We start from the raw sequence: 23,884 nt of genomic DNA on the forward strand, positions 1-23,884 counted from the left end.
CGCTGTCTGAAAACCAGCTTTTTTGGCCTGATAAACCAAAATGGGGACGGGGGAGGGCTTTGTAGCTGCCAGGAATATTGGTGTAGATGTGGTCCAGCATGTTTGTTCCTCTGGTTGGGGATGTGGACATGCTGGTGGAATTTCGGTAATACTGTTCGGAGATCTGTTCAATTAAAATCACCAGCAACAATAAAATCACCATCCGTTTTTTTGGCATGTGACTGCTGACGACCTCGTACAGTTCCTGTAGTGAATTTTTTTTATTTGCATCTGGAGGAATGTAAACCTCAACGACAGAAACACTGGAGAATTCTCTGGGCAGATAGTATGGCCGACATCTCAGCATTAAAAATTCCACATCTGATAAACATTGTCCATCCACTTTGGCTGCGTTTGAGCACCAAGCATTATTTATGTAGATACACAGTCCTCCTACCATCAGAAACTCTTTACAGATGTTAGTGCACCATACACTATTCAGTCTTGTGTTCTTCCTCTGACTGTGTGTGTGTGTGTGAAACAGATCCAGGATCTGGCCATCCGCTGCATCCAGAAGAATATAAAGAAGAATCGTGGTGTCAAAGGCTGGCCGTGGTGGAAGCTCTTCACCACCGTCAGGCCTCTGATAGAGGTGCAGCTCACTGAGGAACAGATCCGCGGCAAGGACGTAAGTACACACACACACACAATACTTGTGCGTATCCATAAGAATGGTGTGATTGAGGAGTGGCTTTTCAATTGTAGCTGTTTTCTTTCGAGTTACAAATACTGAAATAATATACTGGAAAAACATTTTTCTGGTGTAATGTAAAGAGGCTGATATAGACTCTGGATATAGAAGTCATTATTTAATTTTATGCCGATTGTGGTTGTAATTAAATTTGACCCTATTCACATCAAAACATCTGTCAAAATTCCAGTTATTTTCCCCACAATTTATTTTTTTAACATTCATGAAAATTCTGCATGGAGTTTTGACCGCTATGGCGCTCAACACATTGCTAGAGGAAAACAAGGATTGGACAATGAATATTTGTTCGATAATACTATTTAGTTAATCAAACTACTTCATATCTATCAGATAAATATCAGAGGTAGTGCACAAGGAAAAAACCCATAAGTAAATTCCTACAACTAACAAGACTTTGAATAGTTATGAGTATCATTAGTTTATATGCTGTGAATTCACTCCATCTGCTCTATCACAAATCTGTCTGTCTGTCATAAACATCTTCTGTCTTTTCTGTCTCAGGAAGAGATCCAACAGCTGAAGCAGAAGCTGGAGAAGGTGGAGAAAGAGAGGAATGAGCTGAGACTTAACAGCGACCGCCTCGAAAGCCGGGTAAACACACAGAAACAGATGGACACATGTAGCAGGAGTCTAAGAGTAATCAGAGAATTTTCAGAATAAAGTCTGAATCCTACAAATCTGAAGGATATTTCCTCACCATTCCTTCATCATTTATATGATGTAAATAGAATATAAATATATATATATGTGTGTGTGTGTGTGTGGGTATATGCAAGAGAAAGATGGAAGGAAATAGGTATCAGGGAAATAGGGTTTTAGAGAAATCAATCGGAACACAAATCTAAACTTGGTAGTGATATTAAACCTGAGCTGAATCTGTTATTTGGCCTTGTATAACGTTGCAGTGATGTAGTATCAGAGCAGTGGGATCCACTGCAGTGTCCAGTCCCTGACAGATTTCCAGATAATCCCGTGTATCAGTAACTCAACTCATTGGTGTATGAATGACATGGGATGAATCCCCAAATAAAGTAAATATTCCAAACTATACATCAATAAAGTGGAAACATGCTTGGCTCTTAATCTGTGTGTGTGACTGTGTGTATGTATTGCATCAGATTACAGAGCTGTCATCAGAGCTGGCTGATGAGCGGAACACCGGGGAGTCTGCCTCCCAGCTGCTAGAGACTGAAACTTCTGAGAGACTCCGCCTGGAGAAGGACATGAAGGACCTGCAGGTACAAATACACAGATACACACACACACACACAGACACACAGAAGATAACAGCATAACATGTCAGAGTATGAGAGAGTTGTGTTTGCATGCTGTGCCATTCAATGGCTGTGGTTTAACGCCTAAGTTTAGGTTTGATCAAAACTGTCACACAGAAGGGCACTAACGCCTCACTGTGTCTATTAAAGGGGATAGTTCAGGAATTTTGAAGTGGTGCTGTTTGATGTACTCATTTATAGTTAGTGTGTTACTTGCGGCAGAGTAGTAGTAGTAGGCCTTCTTTTAGGTGTCCTTGCTGCTGACCCTACTTGCTTAGCTTCCATGCAAGTTCATCTCTCTGCTTCTCCAAACTGGGGACACGCTGACCGCCATCTGCTGCAGGTAATACACTGACTGTGGAGAAGTAACTCACACAGCCCCACACAAAAATCCCCAACTATCCCTTTAAAGAACTGACCCATTCCTCTACTTGATGCGTTTTTCCAAGCAGAGTTCTATTAATGAAAATGCCAAATCAAGATGGTTTATAGTCCAATTAGCCCTTCAGCAATAAGATAATAGTTTTCTACAACACAGTCACACACACTCTGACTGTTTGATGTAAAGGCAGATTGTAAAATGTAGTTTAATGTCTGCTCATTTTTTAGAATTTAACATTAACATTTAACACATCAGTTTGAATTATTGAAGAGCAGAGCTGTAAACCAGCCCTGCTGTAGGTCCTGTGGGATCTTACAGTCTATTGTAATGTTTCAAAAGCCAAATGAATGTTGTATATGAATTTAACCTTGGATAAAGGCTGTCTCATATTTAAACATTGCTGTTTTGTCAATAACACAGAAGTACAGTTCTTACTATGACAATGTCTCAGAGGCAAACAGTATGCAGAATATTTTTTCTGGAGTGCTAGCATCAGATGGACAACTTCAAAATACTGTATATAAAATTATCCCTTTCTCCTGTAGGATCTCAGTCACATGTTCCACTTAGAATTCTGTCACTTACTGTATCTCACCTTTTTTCTTTCATCAGTGATTAATTCACAGCTGTTTGTCCTCACCAAGTGCATATGGAACTAAAATTAAGAGTTAATGTTGCATAGTAACAATAACACCCCCCCCCCCACACACACACACACACACACACACACACACACACATAGGAGCAAATTACAAATTAGCTAGTATATTCCCAGGTACCGGATTAAAAGATTCCAGCTCTTCAGGGGTGGTGCTGCTGTGAGACAGCAGGAGAGCACGGCCTGCTGGGCTGTAAATCCTCCGTCTAAATGAGTTTTTCACCTATAATGACAAAATCCTGGTTTGTTCAGTGTTTCCTGAGTCTTTCATTGTAGAAACAAATACACTTTTTCAAAGATTACTTGGGCTGCATTTACAGTGCCATAACTAATAACAAAATTGGAACTGTTTTCACCCAATTAGGTTAACAAAGTCACACTAGCTTTGAAAAACATTCCCTTTTTTACATCTCATACATGCAGGGATTCTTCTGAAATGCATTCATATCCATGTCAACTCTAAAATTTGGTTGTGAGTGATGAAATCCCGTTTAATTTATCTAATATTATTATTATTTCTTTAGGGTTTTTTTTGTCACAGATTTAAGATAAATTATTTAAATTACTTTATATGTCATTTTAATGTCAGTGCTCACATTAGGCCTCAAATGAGAATGTTTTTATATTTATCCTAATACTCTTTTACTTTTCTCTTTCTTCTTGTTTAAGCCTGTGGATGTTACCTGTTCATGAGCAGTCATGCATTTGTGAGATTTGATCATCAGTGTCCCTAAATTGCTTCATAAGTTCTCCGTTTGTGAGCAAGTTTCATTAACAGAAATGTAGCAAAGTGTGAAAAGATTTTCAGGCCGCTCATCTGCTGTCGAAAGCCAACAGACAAAAACACAACACATTCAGCAGTGTCAGCAGTGGTATTAGGGTTAGCTGCCCTAATCAGAGCAGCACTGTACTGTGCTAGGAATTTAGAGGGAGAGGTTTGACACGAAATGAGATGCTAAAATACATCTTTCTAACTCAAAGCAGTCCATGGCTAATAAGAGGCAGTCAAGGGGACGTGTCATGGAGATATTAGACAAGAGAATATTCTAGTCTACAGTAGGTGATGACTTGCATTAAGACCCCAAGGCAGAATTTCCACCAACTACAACTGCGGCTGAGAGATGCCAAAATCCATAAAATAAAAAACAAAAAACAGCTTCTCAGTAAATTGGCAAGCTATGATTATATGGTGGCCAGAATATTCGTTTTGCATTAAGTTCATTTTAGTTCAGTGTGTCAGTTGATTTCATGATCTTATTTAAACTCCAACTATAACAAATGAATTCAGATTAGGGCATTATGATTCTTAAGTCAGGTGTGTTTAGTTGCATGTCTGGGACAAAATACCTAAAATGAAATTACACTCAACTACCACACAAAAAGATGACGCATTACTTGTCTGACTGACTGCAGAAGCCTCATATTAGCTTCAGCCGAACTTTAGAATGTATTATTTTGGAGGACTGTAGATTTTGTCCCCTATCTTTTACTGTGTAGTCGCTTTATGAAGGGATGAATGAGCTGTGTATATGGCATGCAGTTGTAGTATTACAGTATACTTCGATACAGTCAGTACTAAAACACCATGCTGTCATTCATACATGGACATTTACAGTAAGTGCCAAGAACAGGTATGGTTCAAAGGAGCATTATTAAAACGCACTATGAAATAGGCAGGGATAAAAAACCAATGCATAGAAACACAAAAGTGGCAGAAGTTGCTCTGATGAGCTACATGTCAAATGGATTAGACTCAACCAGGAGGGGAAATGATCCACTTTTCTGTTCTCCAACAGCGTTCTCTTCTCCTGCTGCCTCCTTCTCTCACATCTCCACACGCTCACATGCACAGTGATGACTGTAATTGTGAAATCATATTGTCAGGCCTTTTATCCGCCACTGCCCTCCCCCTCCTCCCTTGATCCACTTAGTTCACTATTTGACATTTTTTATATGCTTTTTTCTCTATTTGTATTGGGGGTATTAAGATAGATCTTTTAGAGTGATTGCTGAGATAACCATGGGGAGGGGCTGCCTACAAAAGCAGACAGAATCCTTTTGTGTGTGTGATGGCAGGAGAGACAAAAGGGGGCAACGCAGGTATTCACACACAGAGGGAAAGCATGCATTGCATGTCGGGAATGTTGCAATGGAATGGACCAGATGTACTTACATACTTGGATTAATTTAGACAGTCATTTCTTGTTATCGTAGTGTTTCAAAATGAGGTCCAAGAATCTCAAGTCCTCAGGATTACAGTTTAAAGCAGTGCTTGAAGTAGCTTGATATGCAGTACTGGCACCTCAACATTTCACTCTACTGGGATCTTTTCTTGCGTACTGGCACTTTTCACAAGCTGTCAGTCCTCTCCTCTGCCCTCCATATCAGGTTCTCTGGGCGCTACGTGACGCTCACCTGTTCCCGTTCTTGCCTGCTTGCTAATCTCTGTCGGCGAGACACAGCAGGGAGAAGAGAAGCTCAGGTGCCTTTCAATCAGCTGTGTGCAGAAAGTAGCTTAGTGAACCGACCAATCACAGCGTGGATGGGGCGGGACATTTAAAGATATTGACAGATAGTGTCATTTACACTGGGGACATGTCTCCATCACTTTTTGAAAGCTTTTGTTAAAAATGTCCTGGAAAACAGCAACAAGAAATGTTAAATAAAAGATGAAACGATGCACAATAAGAAAACATGTAATGCAACTAAAATATAGAAGAAACAGAAAAGTAAGTTAAGCTAAAACAACAAGCTACTGATTCCTGCATTATATTCCATTATATTTTGAATTGTGACATGCCACCTTAATTTTGTTTCCCTTCATATAAATAAAGACATTTCCACCATAAATTGGTGCAGAAAGTATCTCCAGAATGCAGGAAATTAAGTGTTTAATGCTCAAAGTCTTCTGGGGGAGAACCCCCAGACCCACACTCATATTTCAGCATCAAATATTTATTCAAAATAATGTTAAAATATCTTCTCATCTTGGTCTCGTGACCCAAGTGTAGTCACACCCCTAATCTGAGCCCTTATGTCCCCACCACAACCCAAACTGACTGGCACCTATTTTTTTTCCTCTTCAAGCGCTGGTTAAAAGTAACAACTGGCACTAAGTTCAAAATGAACGTACAGTGGAGGTCCAGAGTCTCCAAACATTTGTAAGGGACATATATATAATGGCAGTAACTGTCATTTTATTTTTTATTTTTGGTAATACAATGATTGAAAAGCACATTCAGAAAGGTGGTTTCTTGTGTGTGTCTTCAGGAAATATAACTAAAGCTAATGGGTCGAAATGTACATACTCCACTGCTAAAATGTGGTTGCTGTAGCATTTTTCACCTCAATCAACTGCTTTTGGCTGCCATCAACAGGTTTCTTTGATGTGTGTTAGGGTCATTTTTCGGTTTCTAGCAGAAGGTTTGATGTCGTCCTGAAGGTATCTTCAGTTCCACTGGCAGCAGATCAGCCCCTGAGCTTATTACCACCAGACGGTACAGTGTTCTTGTGGTTGAATGTCTCTCCTTTTCTCCTCCAAACATACTAGTACAACATAGAACTCCATCTTTATTTCATCAGGCCACAAAACGTTCCTCACAGGTTTCCTTATTCTATGGTAGCCCTGAACAGTTTTTTAATCTTTTGACAAGTCTAAAGAGTTTTGGACATGACATTAACAATATTTTTGTTGGACAGTGTTCCAGCAGCTTGTATGTTTTGACAGACCTGTTTTTGGTGATTCTTAGATGAAATCTGACCATCTGGACTAGTTGTCTCTCAGTAGGGACAAAGTTTGGGTTTTATTCCAAACCTCAGCAAAGCAACCGTCCTTACACTTACTTAAACTACTTATGTACCTTACATTTTCTAATAATGTACAAATAATTGTACTTTGATAAGCTGTGGATAACATTTGGGGGAATTTTGTCACTTTTTTACATATCATAAATGCAGGGATTCTTTTGAAATTAATTTATATCCATGTCAACTCTAAAATTTGATTGTGATTGATGAAATAGTCTTTTACCTTATCCTAATACCCTTCCACACCAAAGATGGTCACCAAATAAAACAACTACACTACAATATCTGTCAATTAAAATGTCACTATAATTCAATTAACTATAATTTTTGTAAAAAAATTTGTAAATGTATGAACAGCGGAGGTGAAGCAATTTTCTTTTTTGTGCGCTTAGTGCGTAGTATGCCTGAATATAAAACCCCAACACAACAAGTCTCAGCATCATTGCTCTTGTGTTCATGAGCATGCACTGCACATTAGAATAGCTAAAAATGTCAGTGTTTTCCCAGTTTAATGTGAGCTTTAGATTAATGTTTTGGTGAGGGTCGTGGCCGGGGGAGTGGGGGGGGGTTAAGGGGTCCTCCACCAGGAAAATTTTACGTTTTCCAATGAAAAACATGTAATTTCACATCACATTGGGCCATTATTTTCACAATATCTCTGAACAAATATTTGGAAAAGCTAGAGCAGATAATAAATATCCAAAGATCAGTCTACTGGGGAGGAAATACAACCATTAGATTGGGGAAAGTAATTTGGTTGGTTATGATGCTCTCCACAGTGACGTAACATTTATGGCACAGCATGTTTTGGGCATCACCCCCTAAAACCCAGTTAATGTGACCTCAGAATCATTACAGATACGTTTGTTCATGTTTGCCTTTTGTGTCTTCATTTTACAGCTTTTGACATATTAAAAAAAAGGCAACTTCAGAAACCTCCTCCCTTCTGAGATGCATTTTATTTGCACATTAAAATCAGAACAGGAACAGAAACGTCTCCTCATCAGCTTATAAGGACTAGTTTGCATCACTGATTAGCTTTACTAACCTCAGCTGCTCCAGTCACAACTGTCCTTTCTTTTCCAAAACCACTTTTTCAGACTCATCTGGAAAATAATTTAGGATGTACCGGTCTGTACGGGACAGAGCTATAGGCTACACCAGTTTGTACCTGATGTTCTCAACATTGGACAAGTAGGTAGTAATAAAATACAGCTACCAGTTAGTTTCTATAAATAGAGATAAGGGTAAGTTACAGCCTACTGTAGAAGCTTTCCTGCTCAGCTGGCAGTCTGAAGGGGAGGGGACATGTTAGCTAGCGCACACAGGTTTCACTTTTCCAGCAGCTGGGAAACAACAGCCAGACTTTTCTTGGTCTTGAAAATCTAACACACCGTAACCGACTCAGTACATTTACTGCCAGAATATTTTCCTCTGCTCACGTTCACCACTTTCTGCCGCTCGGACAATGAAACTTGCTACGCACATCCCGATAAGGAGTTACTTTGCTCTTATAACAGCACCTGTCACATAGATGCCCTTTGAAGAATGAGGAGAGGAGGCAAGCCAAGCGATGAGTGTTACCCTGTGTGAGTGAAAATTAGTAGCGCATTGATATAATAATTAACAATTGTGTGAACTTTTAGTAGCGACATCATAATTCAGCAGCGGCACACCGCCACTCCTGAATGCATATAGGGGAAACACTGGAGGGGATGTACCAATATTTTGTATCCATATCTAGTATTACATTAGTATTATAATCCTTCTGCAGATGTTCTCTTTGTAAGATTGCTTTAAATGTAAGCAATGGCTGTTATTTTTATCCATGAAATAACCAAATTCAGTACCTCTGTTAAAAGTCCAGATCATCATTGTAAATGAATACCTTGAAGTTTTATTCGCCTGCAGCTTACCTACTCCCCTGCACAGACCTCCCAACTGGCTCTACCTATTCTAATCTCAGCAAAACCATTTTCCTTAAACGGCACCTTTTGTAACCTAAAACCTCAGACTAACCATTTGAATTACAGAGCTTAATGGGGAGGCTTGATTTTGAGCAAATGTCAACTTTCCTGGTTTAAGATCTGTACTAACTACCAGCCACATTTACCTACCAAAATAAAAGTTGCACAAATGATTTATCATGATAAGCTTCATTTTTCACTCTCCTTCTGCAGCAATAATCACATCATGATGGACCAACTGAAGCTGACATTTCAGTCCCCCCGGCTGCCCTGAGACTTGATCTGGTCCTGTGTGTGCTTGTTCTTAGACTCTTAATACATGAAAACCTGAGAAACACCTGGGGTTATCTATAGAGACGAGAGATGTGTTGATGTTGTCATAGTAACCACTTCTTCTTTCTTGTCCACCAGGCCAAGTTTGACAGCATGAAGAAACAGATGGAATCCATGGAGATGGAGGTGATGGAGGCTCGACTCATCAGGGCTTCTGAGCTCAATGGAGAAATGGATGATGACGACACAGGTCAGACACTCCTACACACACACAAAATAACAGAAGTGACCAACTGCCGAGACTTATATTTATGTTAACTGTGAGACTTCTGCTGAAGCTGCTGCACACCCACACAGGTTTCTGACTGCATGTACAGATCAAGCCTAAGTGACAGTTCTGTGAGTTTTGTCACATCTGTTGAGGTGGGACAACTTAAAGAGGTGGTATTATGCTCATTTTCAGGTTCAATATCTTTATTTAGGGGTTGTACCAGAACAGGTTTACATGGTTTAATTTTCAAAAAACACCATATTTTTTTTTCATACTGCACATTGCTGCAGCTCCTCTTTTCACCCTGTGTTGAAGGCTTCGTTTTAGCTATGGAGTAATACATCTTGTCTCTAAATGATTTTTGTTGGGAGTTGCACATGCGCAGTTCCTAGTTAAGGACTACTAGCCAATCAGAAGCAGAGAAGGGTGGGTCGTGAGAAGCAAACACGACTTCGGTTCAGCTGTAGGCTGTTGCCGACCAGCTTGGCAAGCTGTTTTCAGGTAGTTCAGAGCAGAGCTTTCTGTGGGAGATGGGAACTCACTTTGGGCTGGACTTTGGGCTTTTTCACTTTGCAAACCTATTACATGCACAAAAAAGATATATAACTTAATAAAGGAAAGGGGAAAAGCCAAAAAGCATAATATGACCTCTTTAAGCCTAAGTAGCTATGTTACATAGTACTCTGAAAACAGGTGTTCAGACAGAAAATAAATCTGCAGTGACTGAGAATCATCCCGTTCAATTAACACTACCAGGAATGTGTTCTTGCATGTATTTTGTGGCATTGTGTTTTACTCTCTGTAGCCCTCTGCATTGGGGTTCCTACTGTACCAATACAATGGTCTTACTGACATGATTGAGGTTTTTGAAGCAGAGCTGATGTTAACACAGCCTTACATACCAATTGTTATCTGCTATTTTCATACTGAAAAATGTGCCCCCATAATCCCCACATTATCTGCCAGCTCAGTGTATCTGCAGTGTGACCAAATGTAGGATGGTGGTGTGACGGCTCTGAAAACAGGTCAGCAAGGAAATAAAAAATTGAAACTGGCAATAATGTTTCCAGGTTGTGAAGGGTTTTCATGATGCCCAACATCTTTCATCATTTACTGTTAGTACAAACATGCCTGCAGGAACGTATATTATCCCATTTTCTGCAGTTAATATGAAAATTCTGTGGAAATAATATTACAGCTGGATAAACAATATGATCCATATGATCAAGGATATTTCAGCCTTCAGCAAGCTCAGCTGCTGACTCGGTCAAAGCTGCAAAACTGAAAAAAACGTGACACTTTGTGAGGTAGTAATACTGTAGATGTCCACTCTGTCACATCTGTCTGCCTGTCAGTATTTTCCCTAGACAGAGCGTTTGTTTTTTTTCCTCACCTCCACAGGTTAATAATGCGTTAATTTTTTCTCTGTGGGAAAAGAGGACACAGAGACTCAGTTTCACCAAAACAAGAAAACACACCCGATTTACAAAAGCTATCAGGCGGTACCACATTTACCACTGGTTTCATATATGAACGACAACTGTATAATTTATTCAAAGGTACATAAATAGTAATTGTTAAAATTATTTGAAATGATATTTCTCATTGGCCAGAATGGGAAGTTGCAGCTCCCCCTTTTTCCCACTGAGCCCCACCTACTTCAAACCAGTCAGATAAGGCAGACAAAAACACAAAAACAGAAATCTCTCATGGAAACAATCTAAACTGTTCTAACTTTGGCAGAAACGGTGTGTGTTCATGTTGAAGCTTATTGAGATCATTGGTTTCCTGTGCCTTTTAAAGCTTCCACATACAATCTACTGCTATTCAAAACATAGATAATTGTACTGTTACAGAGGAATTCTCTGAAACTATGTGGATGTAGATGACAATAACTCAGGGGCCACTTATTTGCCTGTCTTGGACTTTGGACTGAATCTCACGCTGTTCATCAGTAGATGATTTTGCTCAGTTGTCTTGGAACTAAAGATGTTAAACTGTCCACTATTTAGAGAACAACAAGTGACCAGAAAAAAATCACAAATACTTCCTTTCTTGAAACATTAAATAGTAAGAGTGGCCAGTATGACTTGACTCTGTTGTTGTACTGAATTACTGGAATTTGTGTTGTGGAAATGTACATTATACTGAATTTATCAAGACAACAAATAAACATTTAGGAAGTATTGAGTTTGCATCAAGACCTAATTAAAACAGGAGGAGCTCAGGAAACAAAGGCTTCTTACTGAAATATGATCAAATGTACTTATAAAAGAGGGGTTGGATCATACAGAGAGATGTATTTTTTTCAGCTGGAATCACCCAAACGTGTTTTTTCAAGATCACTGTTAATGTTCACAATTAAATTTAAACTAGTTTAACCACTCTATTCTTGAATTGAACACAGCTGTTCTCAAACAGAGAAATCCAGATATGTCACATCTGGCTAACTGAAGTCAGGATATCTTGAGCCATAATTCTGGAGTTTTCCCCTGAGCTCTTCCTGTGCATAGACTAAGCTTGCTTTTACTGTTTTTTTTGAGACTTCCATAACATAGAAATGGTTTAATGCTTGCCCATTCAAAATGTGCTGGAAACATTGATATATGGGACTACACAAACATCATAATATGTAGATTTGCTGAGTTACAACTAAGATTAGAATCAAATTATCATTGTCCCTTGTAAATGTAGTTTATGACACACAGAAGTTTTCTTTCTTCTTTCTTTGATTTTTTTCTGAAATCCCCATTTCAAATTAATACAGTGTTGTTGTTTTAGAGGGAGGTATGCAGACCGTGTAAACATATTCAGGTATGACAGAAATGAGATGAAGCAGACTGTGACTGTGAACATGCTGATGTTACAGGTGGAGAGTGGAGGCTAAAGTATGAACGAGCCATCAGGGAGATTGAATTCACCAAGAAGAGACTACAGCAGGAGTTTGATGACAAGCTGGAGGTGGAGCAGCAGAACAAACGGCAGCTGGAGAGGAGGGTGAGTGGATTCACTTCCTTTCTGAAGCGTTTACTTAGTCACTGTGCTCCGTCTCTGTACTGACTGCAACATCTTTTTGATTACAATTTTTGTACAATCTTAATGACTTTGGTGATCCTCTGACTTTTCCTGTGCCACTATAGGATTTGGTACACACATCCATTGTCCCCAGAGAATGAATTGTAATTATAGCTGCTGAGCAGCATTGGGTTGGGGCCAGGCATTTTGCAAAGATTGCTCTATATGTGACAAAGAGATGTTTAAAGATGCTCTATTTGACTGAACTAGTTTACACGAGGATGGAAGTGTTCTGTGGCCTCAATTGGATCATTCAAATCATCATTAGCCCACAATGCCTGTTAAGGAAGTCTGGCTTAAGACTGGACCTATGTGCAGAGGTTTTGTTTATTTTTATGCATGGGAAAGCAGGTTTCCTCGTAAGAAAAATAATAATTATAACTTTGGCCCCTAATAACATTGATCCCCTTACCTTCATCCAGCGCCGTCATCAGTTCAAAATATCAGTTTAACTTTCAGTTACTGTCAACTAAGATAGTGAACATGGTAAACGTTATACCTAGTAAACATTAACGTATAGCTCAAAGCACTGCTGTGTGTAAGTACAGCCTCACAAAGCTTGCTGCATTGCTGTACACTCAGTCTGCTTTCATTTTCAAACCTACTTCATCCTGTTCTATAGATTGTATTGGGTCTGTGGGTCTCTAGTGGTCACACACTGAATTACATTTTTTTCTGGGCATTTCCCAGCAATAAGCTTTTCAACATGTTGAAAGTTTTCTTCTGATTTGTTGTCTCTTGTGTTTATGCAGATCAGCGACCTGCAGGCCGATAACGAGGAGTCCCAGCGAAACATTCAGCAGCTGAAGAAGAAAACCCAACGACTCACAGCAGAGCTGCAGGACACCAAACTTCACTTGGAGGGCCAACAGAGCCGCAACCACGACCTTGAGAAGAAACAGAGGAAGTCAGTATGCGCGCGTACACACACACACACACAGTCATGTTTGAGAATCTGCCATGGTCACATAACATAGACTGTGTAGGGTCCAGTGGTGTTGCCGTAGTATCAATAATAACTACACTATATTGCTAAAAGTGTGTAAAGCACGCCGCCACTTCACAAATTTGCTCCTAGAAGAATTGTCATAAATTCCCATGAACACACTCCTAAACCTTGTAGACAGCCTTTTCAGAAGAGTTGAAGCTGTTACAGCTGCAAAGGGCAGGCCAACTCCATATTAAACCATACCGATTAAGAATGGGATGCAATTACCCTTCATGTGCATGTAAAGGTGGGCGTCCAAAAACTTTTGTGAATATAGTGTATTTTGTGTTCCTGATTGTTTATAGCATCATTTTGTGCAGAGAGAACAGGCAGGCTAGATCTCCAGTTAATTTGTACTACTGCTATACTTAGCATGGCCCATGCTGCGTAGCTGTATATGTGTTGCTGAATATGCATGCTGTAGTTAAAACACAGGTGACATGCACAATCTTCTTTGTGACATGCTAAGCACATTTTCAGTGAATATATTTTTCATGAACTTTCACACTATGCATTTTACTTCTCAAATTTCATCAGAGCTGTGCACCATTAGAGTGTTTTGACAGCAATAATTAGTGGAGTGTGTGAACATGTGTGTGTATGTGCAGGTTTGACAGTGAGCTGAGTGCAGCCCAGGAGGAGGTGCAGAGGGAGCGGAGCCTGAGGGAGAAACTGGCGCGCGAGAAAGACATGCAGAGCGGAGACGCTTTCAGCCTCCGACAGCAGTTGGAGGTTTGTGTCGTGGGCTCCAGTTTGTGACACAAAACTTGGTGGTGTTTTTTTGTCTTTGTGGAATCACATACAGGTTTGCTGTAGTTATAGTGGGATTTTCCACTCTGTGGTGCCCATTCATAGTTTATTTTCATGCCCATGGTGTGGAAACACTCACAGATTTGTCCCACCCACTGAATCCACAGTAGAAGTTATAAAGACTATCCTTAAGCATATGTAAGCATTATATGACAGCCTACAGAGAAGCCAGGCGCTCACCTAAAAATGTGATTTGTCTCTAAAATATTGACAGTAATTTCTGCCCAGTAAATAAGTCATTCAACTATTATTTAAGGTCAAATTTCAAACTTTCACAAGATTACGATGTTGATAACTTTTAGATTCATTAAATATAATGAAAAATGCCCATGAGAAGGTCCCAGAGCCAAGGTGGCATCATCCAAGGTTTTGTTTTTTTTCAGGCTAACAAACCAAAAGAAATTTCCAGTGTTACCTTTATACTATACTTTATCTTTATTTTCTTTATTTATAATCAGTCGTTAAAGCTATAACGTGAAAAGAAAACAGATACGGTGCAAAACTGACCAACAGGACATATGAAGCAAATGTTGCTAAATGGAATAAACATAACATATGATGCATGATTGTAGCTGTTTGCAATGAAAGTTACCTTTTTATTTTATTGACATTTTGTCTACCTACATTTTATAAGGTGACTACTTAAATCCAAGAGGTCCAGATTTTTTGCTGCACCATTTCATCCAATAATTGAAAAATTTACTGTACAGGCTCATGCAACATTTTATACACTTTGCCTTGTAATTTAAAATATTTTATTTGGTGAATGGAAACTTTTGGATCATAAGGGTCTGTAGGTTTGTAATGCACATGTCCATACAGCATGAGTTTGTAATTATGAATCCAAGTTGTGGAAATATTGTGTGTCTCTGTTCCTTCCTTAATCATGTGTATGTGTCTGTTCCTGTTCCATGTTGGTACTTTACCTCCCTGACCGTCCCGTCCTCTATGTTCTGACTTTAACCTTCCGTCCTGCAGGACAAGGATCTGGAGGTGTGTGCACTCAACCTGAAGCTGGACCAGCTGGAGGCTGAGCTGCAGGACCTCAACTCCCAGGAATCCAAGGATGAAGCATCGCTGGCCAAGGTTTGCTTTCTTTCTTTCTTTCTTTGTACTCAAACTTTGTACTTAGTCAGAAATCCAGTCTGTTATACAAATACAAACCCACATTAAAATGAATGTCAACTCAGCCTATTCTAGTTCTATTTTATTATCTTTGTATTATGTACGTGGATGTGTTTTTGTAATTTTTTTGTTATTCAGGTGAGGAAGCAGCTTCGCGACATGGAGGCCAAGGTGAAGGACCAGGAGGAGGAACTGGACGAGCAGGCCGGCACCATCCAGATGCTGGAGCAGGTACAGACAGAGCACTGTGAAAATATTCAACACAACACTTTTATCACTCTTGTGCTCTTCACCAACTCCAGAGAAAAATATCTGTCCCTCCAGCCACTAAATGCTCCACTACAGTGTGTTCACCAGCTAATCTTACCTAACTTTGTCCGTCTGCTGTTTGGCGCTGGAAAGATGCCGTAAGTTCATCAGAATTTGTTTAAAACTGAGCCATACAGTACATGTGTTGTAAAAACAAAGCGATTAGCTGAAAGACACTATAGAGCTCCATAGAACTGGGGGGAACTGCAGAGTTGGTGATAATTTTCTCTGGGTTTTGTCTCTGAGCAACATCTTTCACTTTACACATTTGATTCAGTGGTTTTATAAAAAAAGCTGCAATACTGACTATCTAGTCACTCTTGTGTCAGTTATGTGGATGGTGTTAAATGTCCAGATAACTCCCTGGGGCTCTTATTTGTTAACACGAAGACACACAGCCAGTGCAGTGTTGTCTCAGAGACACTAACCGTATTTCCTGTTAGTGCTGGGAAGTCAACTGCTGTGTTGCGTTGTGACTCACACTAATATTTTACAGGTGCTTTAATTTCAGACAGTAGGAAGAAGTTAGGCTACTGTAGACTGTTTTCAAATATGATATAGTGGAAAACTACTGCTTACTGTATCCAGCTGATAGAATCAACCAACCAATCAATCAAGTTTATTTAACACATGTACTAGGCTAAAGGTACAATCACAGTGAAATGTAATCCACAACAAGTTTAACTAGATACAGGGGGCCCTCATTTAGGATCCGAACGACCGGAGGGTAGAATCTCATCCTGAGCCTCTCAGTGCTGGCCTGGTGTATCCAGAGGCCTACCTTCTTCCAACCGCAGCTGGGAAAAAGGCTCTTAGCTGGGTGGTTGGGATTCTTATGATTTTCCTAACCTTATTCATGCAGCGCCTGATGTAAATGTCCTTTAAGCAGTGTAGAGCACCGCCTATTGTATGTTCAGCTGAATGAACCACTCTTTGCAGGGTCTTGCGGTCCTCTATGGTGCTGTTTTCGTTCCTGGCAATGATTTTCCCGTCAGAACGCTCTTGAAGTTGCAGGAGTAGAAATTGATACCGGGAATTTCCTCAAACGTCTGAGGTGAAACCGTCTCTGCCTTGCCTTTCTCACCACTGAGTCAGTATGCAGAACCCAGGTCAGGCCCTCGGTGATGCGGACACCAAGGTACTAGAAGCTGTCCACCCTCTCCACAGAGGAACAGTTGATATTAAGGGGGCCGCAGTCCACTATCAGCTCTTTAGTCTTGGGGCCTTTCCGAAACTAGACCTTCGCCACTTCCACTCCGACACAGAGTGAACTCTGGTCGGAGTCACCCTCACAGCCAAGTCGAGCTCCCTAACCCACTTGGGTGTAAATACAGCGGACAACTTTCGGACGAACTACCCTCTCCCCCCGGAGTAAACAGGATCTGACGTTACCGCCGCACTCCCTGCTAATATGTGCATCAAATAAACAACAGTGGTATTAAGATTCAGGATTGATTGCATTTGTCATTCATTTTGTGTTTATATTTCTTTAAGAACATGACTTTAGATATTGACGAAAATTAAATATTATATTCTTCTATGAAAAGACTGATATTTATTGTAAAGAAAAGAATATATATTTGGACCTCTTTATCTTAGCCAATATGAAAATGTTACTTTCACAAATACAACATTTCAATATAAATCAGAAATTATGAAGCATTATATAGTCTGAAGAATTTAAAACAGTTCAAATGTATAAAGACTTAACGTGATCCCCCTGTGTATTCCGTTGTGTTCTATTATTCTGTTGTTTGCTGTAGGCTATTTTCTTTGGCTGAAGATTTTCGTATAAGATGAATACGAATCAATAAAAACAACAGTTGTATTGTCTGTCAGACAAGATAATTTTTTATAAACACAATGTTGTTTTCCTGTGAATTGTGATATGAAATGTTAGTGTAATTTCAGAATATAAAATGTTAACCGGCGAAGTCACACAGAACGCAAATTAAAAGAAAGGTCCCCCATCGTGCAGCAAAGGGTGTTACACACCTTCAACAAGCCAGCATTGGCGCTGACTCGGCATTCGAGGGTTTAATAACCCACTACCACTCCACCCTCACTGGTTTGGGATGGCACTCAATGTGGCGGACCCTCCGCATGAACACGCAAACGGAGTGGAAAGTTTGTAGGGAGAGGGAGTAGCAAGCAGTTTTGGAAAGGCCCTTACTGACGCACCACCCATTGGTGGCTCCCCGTCTCCTTGAGATAGGCCTTTTCACTGTGATCTGTGATCAGGCACACCACAGCTGTGTCGTCTATAAACTGAAGTGGATACACAGTCGTATGTGTACAGGGAGTTCTGCGGGGCACTCGAAATACAGCCATGGGGTGCACCAGTGTCGAAGATGAGGGTGGACGAGATGTGTCTACCCACCCTCACCACCTGGGGTCTGCCCATCACATGCACATCGGGGTGTTTAATCCCAGGTCCTTGAGCTTTGTGACAAGCCTGGAGGGAACTATCCTTTTAATAGCTGATCTGAAGTCAATGAGCTGAAATCCCCCTGCTTCTAGTCTTTATGCTGAGCTAGGCTAACCTCATCCTGACCGGTCTCAGAACCCATGGGCTATTGTTTGACGACGATTTAGCCTCTGGGACAACGGCCAATGTTTCCGGGCTTCCAGTGTAGCCAGAGAATATCTGGGCCAAGACTTCCTCTTCCGTCCATCTGCTATTTTCTGACGATGATTTGAATGCAGATACATTTTTAAAAAGCTAATATGTCTTGAGAATGATTAAAAAGTGTACACATTTCCCAAAATGTTGAACTAATATTTTAATAGCAAATCTGCAGCTTTTGATCTGCGCCATGGACAGCAACTGAAGTGCCAAATCTACAAACACAGCCTGCCCTGGGCTCAAACCACCTCAGCCTGCTGTCTCTGACTATCAAACAACCACTCTACCTTTAGCCAGCCTACAGGAACAAAGTAGCTCACACTGTATGTCAATAACCACAGAACAAATAGCAATCAAGAAAAGCACAGTAACTCATTATAGCCCTACACAGCACAGCACATTCATATGTGAATGAATGGATGACTGCATCTGATTACACAATCAATTACATCAGTCAGTAAGTGCGTATTTTCTAACATTTGAAAGGTAATGCATATCCCTGATCCCGCTCCATAACAAACAGAGACCTGTTCTTACCCTATAAAAGTTCATTTTACGGCATTCAGTAACAACACTGCTAACTTCCAAATTCTGGAATTATGATATAGAATTATGACAAGCATGCATTGCAGTTGTAATACTGTGAAAGTTGAGCCAGGTTCAACTACCTTGCAGAATGATCTTGCATTTTTTCTGCTGGAACTCTGTGTTGGTGCCCCTGCTGTGTCTCTTTGAACTTTGCTGTGCAACTCTCTGGTAGCGACAGGACTTTAGGCACAGCTTTGCCAGATTAAAGGCGGAATGCAGCCAGGATTTACCAAACTCCTGTTTCAACAACTCAACATTTAGTGTCAGGCCACTGACACATCATATCGAACAATAATGTGGCAGACACAGCTATGCACATGATTGCTCTTACCAGTTCATACATTATTATTCATACATACATAATACAAGATCAGCAAAGTGTTCCTTTAAAACATAATGAGAGCTGAGTGTGTAATGTCTGTGTTTTTTTTTCAGGCCAAGCTGCGTCTGGAGATGGAGATGGAGCGTTTGCGTCAAACTCATTCCAAGGAGATCGAGAGCAAAGACGATGAGGTGGAGGAGATCAGACAGTCCTGCAGCAAGAAGGTAAGGAGGTTCATATCACGTACATCCATGATTTAATGTGTGGGAGAAGTAGGTGTAAAAACAGAAACAGTTACAACATTAACACAATACTGCAATAAATAAAATGCTAATTAAACCATTTCATTTTACTGCTGATTTTGACTGCTGATTGAATTTGTAATTTTCCTAACATTGGCGCTGATCAGTGTTAACGACTGAATCAGCCAATCAAATACTTATTAAAAGGCAACTCACAAGAGGCGGATTAAAAAAGAATGGCCAAATTGAAGCAGCAGAGACCAAAATATCCTGACATATAGGTCAAGTTCCGAAAACCCTGCAAAATGTATTTATTCTAATTTTAAGACCAAAAATCACTACCAGTTATTTTTCATGGTTTTAGGTTCTTTTTTAGTCAATCGCTGTTGTTGAAATGACAAAATCATTTAACTATTTGACATATAGCCTTCCTTCTTGCAGGAAGAATGCAGAATTACAGTTTTGCTCCATTGCTTTTCTGACATGTGCAACACACAAATTTTCTTAATGTGGCCCTTGTGGTTACCATCCAGATAGTTCCTTAAATAGTCACTGGGCCCTATGTTACACCCAACATTTGGGGGGAGTAAAACAATAGTAATGGTGGTAGTGGTACAGACAACAGTGAAAATGAATAATAGTACTAATAATCATAGTAATATTAATGATAATAATACTAATAATCGTAGCAGAGGGTGTTGAGCATGGGGAAAGCAGGAAGCCCGCAACCAGAAATATATCTCTTTAGTGATCATATTTCCCTGATTTGCTGTTTACCTGTTACCTGTCAGCAAAACATTTCCACTCCACTCCTTCCATCAGTATAACAAAAGTCATGTCATACTCAACACTTTGCTGCTCTCACTCTCTTCTCTCACAGAAATACAGTTTTCAATCATTTATAATCTACAGGGATTTCTACGTTGCCATTTTTAGTTTGCTGTCAACACTTCCTTTACAGATATTTCACAGTAAAAGCCTCCCGGCAGCTCAAGGGGCATGATCCCTCCTTTTCCTGTAGGTTCTTATAAAATGAAATGAATTAATTATACCAGTGTTTGAGTGAATTGTATGGCACGGGGTATGTCATGTTGTTACTGATGAATTAGTGCTGCGGCAGGTTTTTTATGCTGAATTTACAATGAGCCATTATAGTAATTCCATCCCTGCCTTCCATCCCTGTTAGGTTTAGTAACTAATATTCATAGTATTTCTCTTTAAAAATAAATGTTAGTTCAACACATAAGCGTACAACGCATTTCCAACTGTATTTATAATTGCATTTGTTAGATTAAGAATTTGATCCTGTACATATTTTTACTTTTTCTTGAGTCACATTTGTTTATATGTCAGCATAATGGCTCCCATTGGTGGCTTAATCAATATGGTATCAATATGGTGGAAATGCAGTGGAATAGACGTGCGCTGGAATATGTGGGTGGCAGATTAAGTGAGAGGGTGGTTTGCTGTTGGAATTTGGGTGCATCTTTAGCTTTGGTGCTATTACTGTTTGGATTTGTTTTTGCTATGACAGTGCTGACTGCCTCATCACTGGCCTCCATCAGTCGAGCCCTCATTAGCCCATGCATAATTTGCTTACACAAACTGGGAGTACTACACAGTGTTTTCCAGTGCCATTTACATAGTGATGTATTATTTGATGATGGGTGAAGCTGATAAATAAATGAAAGAAAACTGCCCTAGAACCGTGTGTGTGTGAATACATTTTTTTTTGAAAGGCCTCGTTAGCCTCAACACAGAACCTTGCTCATTTCAAGGTACTGTGGACTGGACAGTGTTAGAATGCATCTATTTTTACAGTCAATGTGGTAACAAGATATTGGTTTACTATTCAGTAAGTGGGGTCAGTGTGTAGTTCTCACCCTGCGATCTGTCTGTCTGCGAGCTTACTGATGTCAAACAGTCAACCATTGGTCCACAACAAGATTTCTCTACAGATAGGTTGCCTTGGAAATTGTTGGATTGTTGGATTATTATATTACCATTAGGATGATTACGAAAGACAAAATTGCTGTGGATATTCACAAGGATTTCAAATTTGGCCCAATCATCAGGCAAGATCAAAGTGATTTATACTCCAGAGTCTAAACCCTTTCCCTTGTCAAAGGACTTGCTTAGCATTAATGCTTCAAGGGAAATACAAACCATAAATATGGCCTTTCTTGAGGCATTATTCCCAAGACATATTTCTTTGGGGGTTTTTTTTGCCATGCTAGTAGCATGGCTCTAGAAATAGCAAGGTTGGCTGGCTGGTCCAACACTTCGATCCAGAATGAAATATCTTCACATCTGTTGATTTCCATAAAATGTGGTACATATGCTTGGTCCTCTTTGGTGATCCCTTGACTTTTTCTCTAGCGCCTTGAGCAGGTCAATTATTCTGTGAAGTATATCAACATCTATTAGATGTATTGGCACAAGACATTTGGTTCAGATATTGTTACAATTCATCTTGTTTGTTCTCCTCAACATTTCATCTAGCAGCAGCATCAGGTCAAAATTTCAGTTTGCTTTGGTTTAAGATCAGATACCTGCAAAACTAATAACATGTCCATCTGCATCAGTTTGTATTATGTGATTAGTGCTCATCAGCAAATGTTAGCATGGCAACACGCTAAACAAAGAGACAACACTGGTAAATGTTGCAACATTACCAGAAAGTACAGCCTCACAAAGCTGGCAGCATGGCTGTAGATTGTTTGTCTTGTCAACTTATTACTAGCCACGACGTGGGAAGGTTCTGAGAACAGTCAAACCAAATTATTATCAGTTATTCATTTTGTCTTTTGTACATCTTTAGTAGTTTTGAGGCACGATTTTACAAGGGCTTTAGACTTTTTAAATATACCTTTAGAAGTCTGTACAGTATGTTGGTTTTTGTCATTGGTAAACAGCCATATATCCACTACTTTGTGTACTCCTGTGTGATCAGCACTGTGACTTAGTTTATTTATTAAGTGGGTTATTTTTTTTGTGTCTAGTTGAAGCAAATGGAAGTCCAGCTTGAAGAGGAGTACGATGAGAAGCAGAAGGTGCTGAAAGAGAAGAGAGAGCTGGAGTCGAAGCTTCTGTCAGCACAGGACAAGGTAACTACACTGTACATTGTGGTGTGGAGTCCAGTCGAAGAATATTCGAACATGTAAAGATAAGATAAGATCAGCCTTTGTTTGTCTCACAGGTGAGAAATTTCCACATTACAGCAGCAAGTGGATAGCATGGAATAAAGTAAAGTGATAAGTGACATTAAACATAATACTAACGGTATCAGAAATCCAGAATAAATTATACAATATTAAACTTTATACCTATAAAACAAATTACCAAAAATGAAACAGTGCAAGTGACTATATGCATGTTGACGTGCTTATCCTGGAGACTTTAAAACAGATAAAAACAAAATCCAATATTAAGCAATGCAAAGTGACATTGTGTATAGATTTTCACTTGTCTCTGAGTTGAGGTTACTGCTTACTGCTTAACAGTGCTGAAAACACCTTGGTATTATTTCCTGCAACATCCCTCTAGAATATGAAACCTGAAGTCTGTCACTCACATGCCCATTTGGTTGGCCTATGTGCAGAGCAGGGTGGTAACAGAATGTTAATAATGTTATTTAGTTTAATGATAGAGCACGACTGCTGTTTAGGTGTGTGGGTGGAGATGTGAGCCTTTTATATGATTGAAGTGAGTCAATTAAACTGACAACAAACAAATTTTTATCTGACTTTGCTGACTGCAATTGAGATGCAAAGAGAGCCACCAGTATTGATTAAGTTCAGACTGATGTCCAACTTTGACATCCAGACAATAGAGAACGCTGCAACCAAACCAGTCAAAATTTTATGAATCTAAAATCTGGGTGTCCACTGTGACCACAGAGACGTGTTGATCAGGTTGGACCCAGTGACTGCACTTTCCTAGTAGAGGTTTTTGTACTGACATAACCCAACACGACTTCATCAACAGAATCCCTTTTCTGTTTTCTAAAACACTGATCAGAAAAGGTCACCCCACCCAAAACCTGTGGTCAACAGGTTGTATGTTATCTAATTTTCCCAAACAACTTTGTTGGGAATATTGTTTATATAAAATTGGGTTGAGGTCATAAATTAGCCATTTTTAAGGCACACGCTAACATGAAAACCCTGAAGTGTAAGTGTAATGTTTTCTGATGCCGATTCTGTTTGTTCACATCAGCAATAAAGGAGACCTTCATATTTGATTGGATTTCCATCTGTACTGTATTTCCATCTAAAAGCCAAACTCTTTATTGTGTGTGTAAATTCAGCTTAAATGGATATGGTACAACATTTAGGGATCGATCCTTTAAATGGTAAAATGGACTGAGTCTGTGTCTAATCCCTGATGTATCAACGGAGTCACCACTCTTCACTG

The 23,884-nt window shown here is 39.7% G+C and overlaps 1 protein-coding gene across 9 annotated transcripts in view; it reads left to right on the forward strand.

The window, feature by feature from the left end:
• Positions 1-23,884, forward strand: part of myo18ab (myosin XVIIIAb) — a 174,700-nt gene that overhangs the window by 113,484 nt on the left and 37,332 nt on the right. For all 9 annotated transcript variants that reach the window (XM_038694223.1, XM_038694226.1, XM_038694222.1 and 6 more), the window contains 11 exons: positions 524-667; positions 1,253-1,342; positions 1,870-1,989; positions 9,251-9,362; positions 12,253-12,380; positions 13,211-13,365; positions 14,055-14,178; positions 15,235-15,342; positions 15,520-15,612; positions 19,340-19,450; positions 22,471-22,575. In XM_038694223.1, coding sequence (XP_038550151.1) covers positions 524-667; positions 1,253-1,342; positions 1,870-1,989; positions 9,251-9,362; positions 12,253-12,380; positions 13,211-13,365; positions 14,055-14,178; positions 15,235-15,342; positions 15,520-15,612; positions 19,340-19,450; positions 22,471-22,575 — 1,290 coding nt within the window. The remainder of the gene's footprint in view (positions 1-523; positions 668-1,252; positions 1,343-1,869; positions 1,990-9,250; positions 9,363-12,252; positions 12,381-13,210; positions 13,366-14,054; positions 14,179-15,234; positions 15,343-15,519; positions 15,613-19,339; positions 19,451-22,470; positions 22,576-23,884) is intronic.

The sequence above is a fragment of the Micropterus salmoides genome, unplaced genomic scaffold (assembly GCF_014851395.1).
Source record: "Micropterus salmoides isolate LMB-PRFRI ecotype aquatic unplaced genomic scaffold, ASM1485139v1 Ms_hic_scaffold_3, whole genome shotgun sequence".
Classification (NCBI taxonomy): Eukaryota; Metazoa; Chordata; class Actinopteri; order Centrarchiformes; family Centrarchidae; genus Micropterus; species Micropterus salmoides.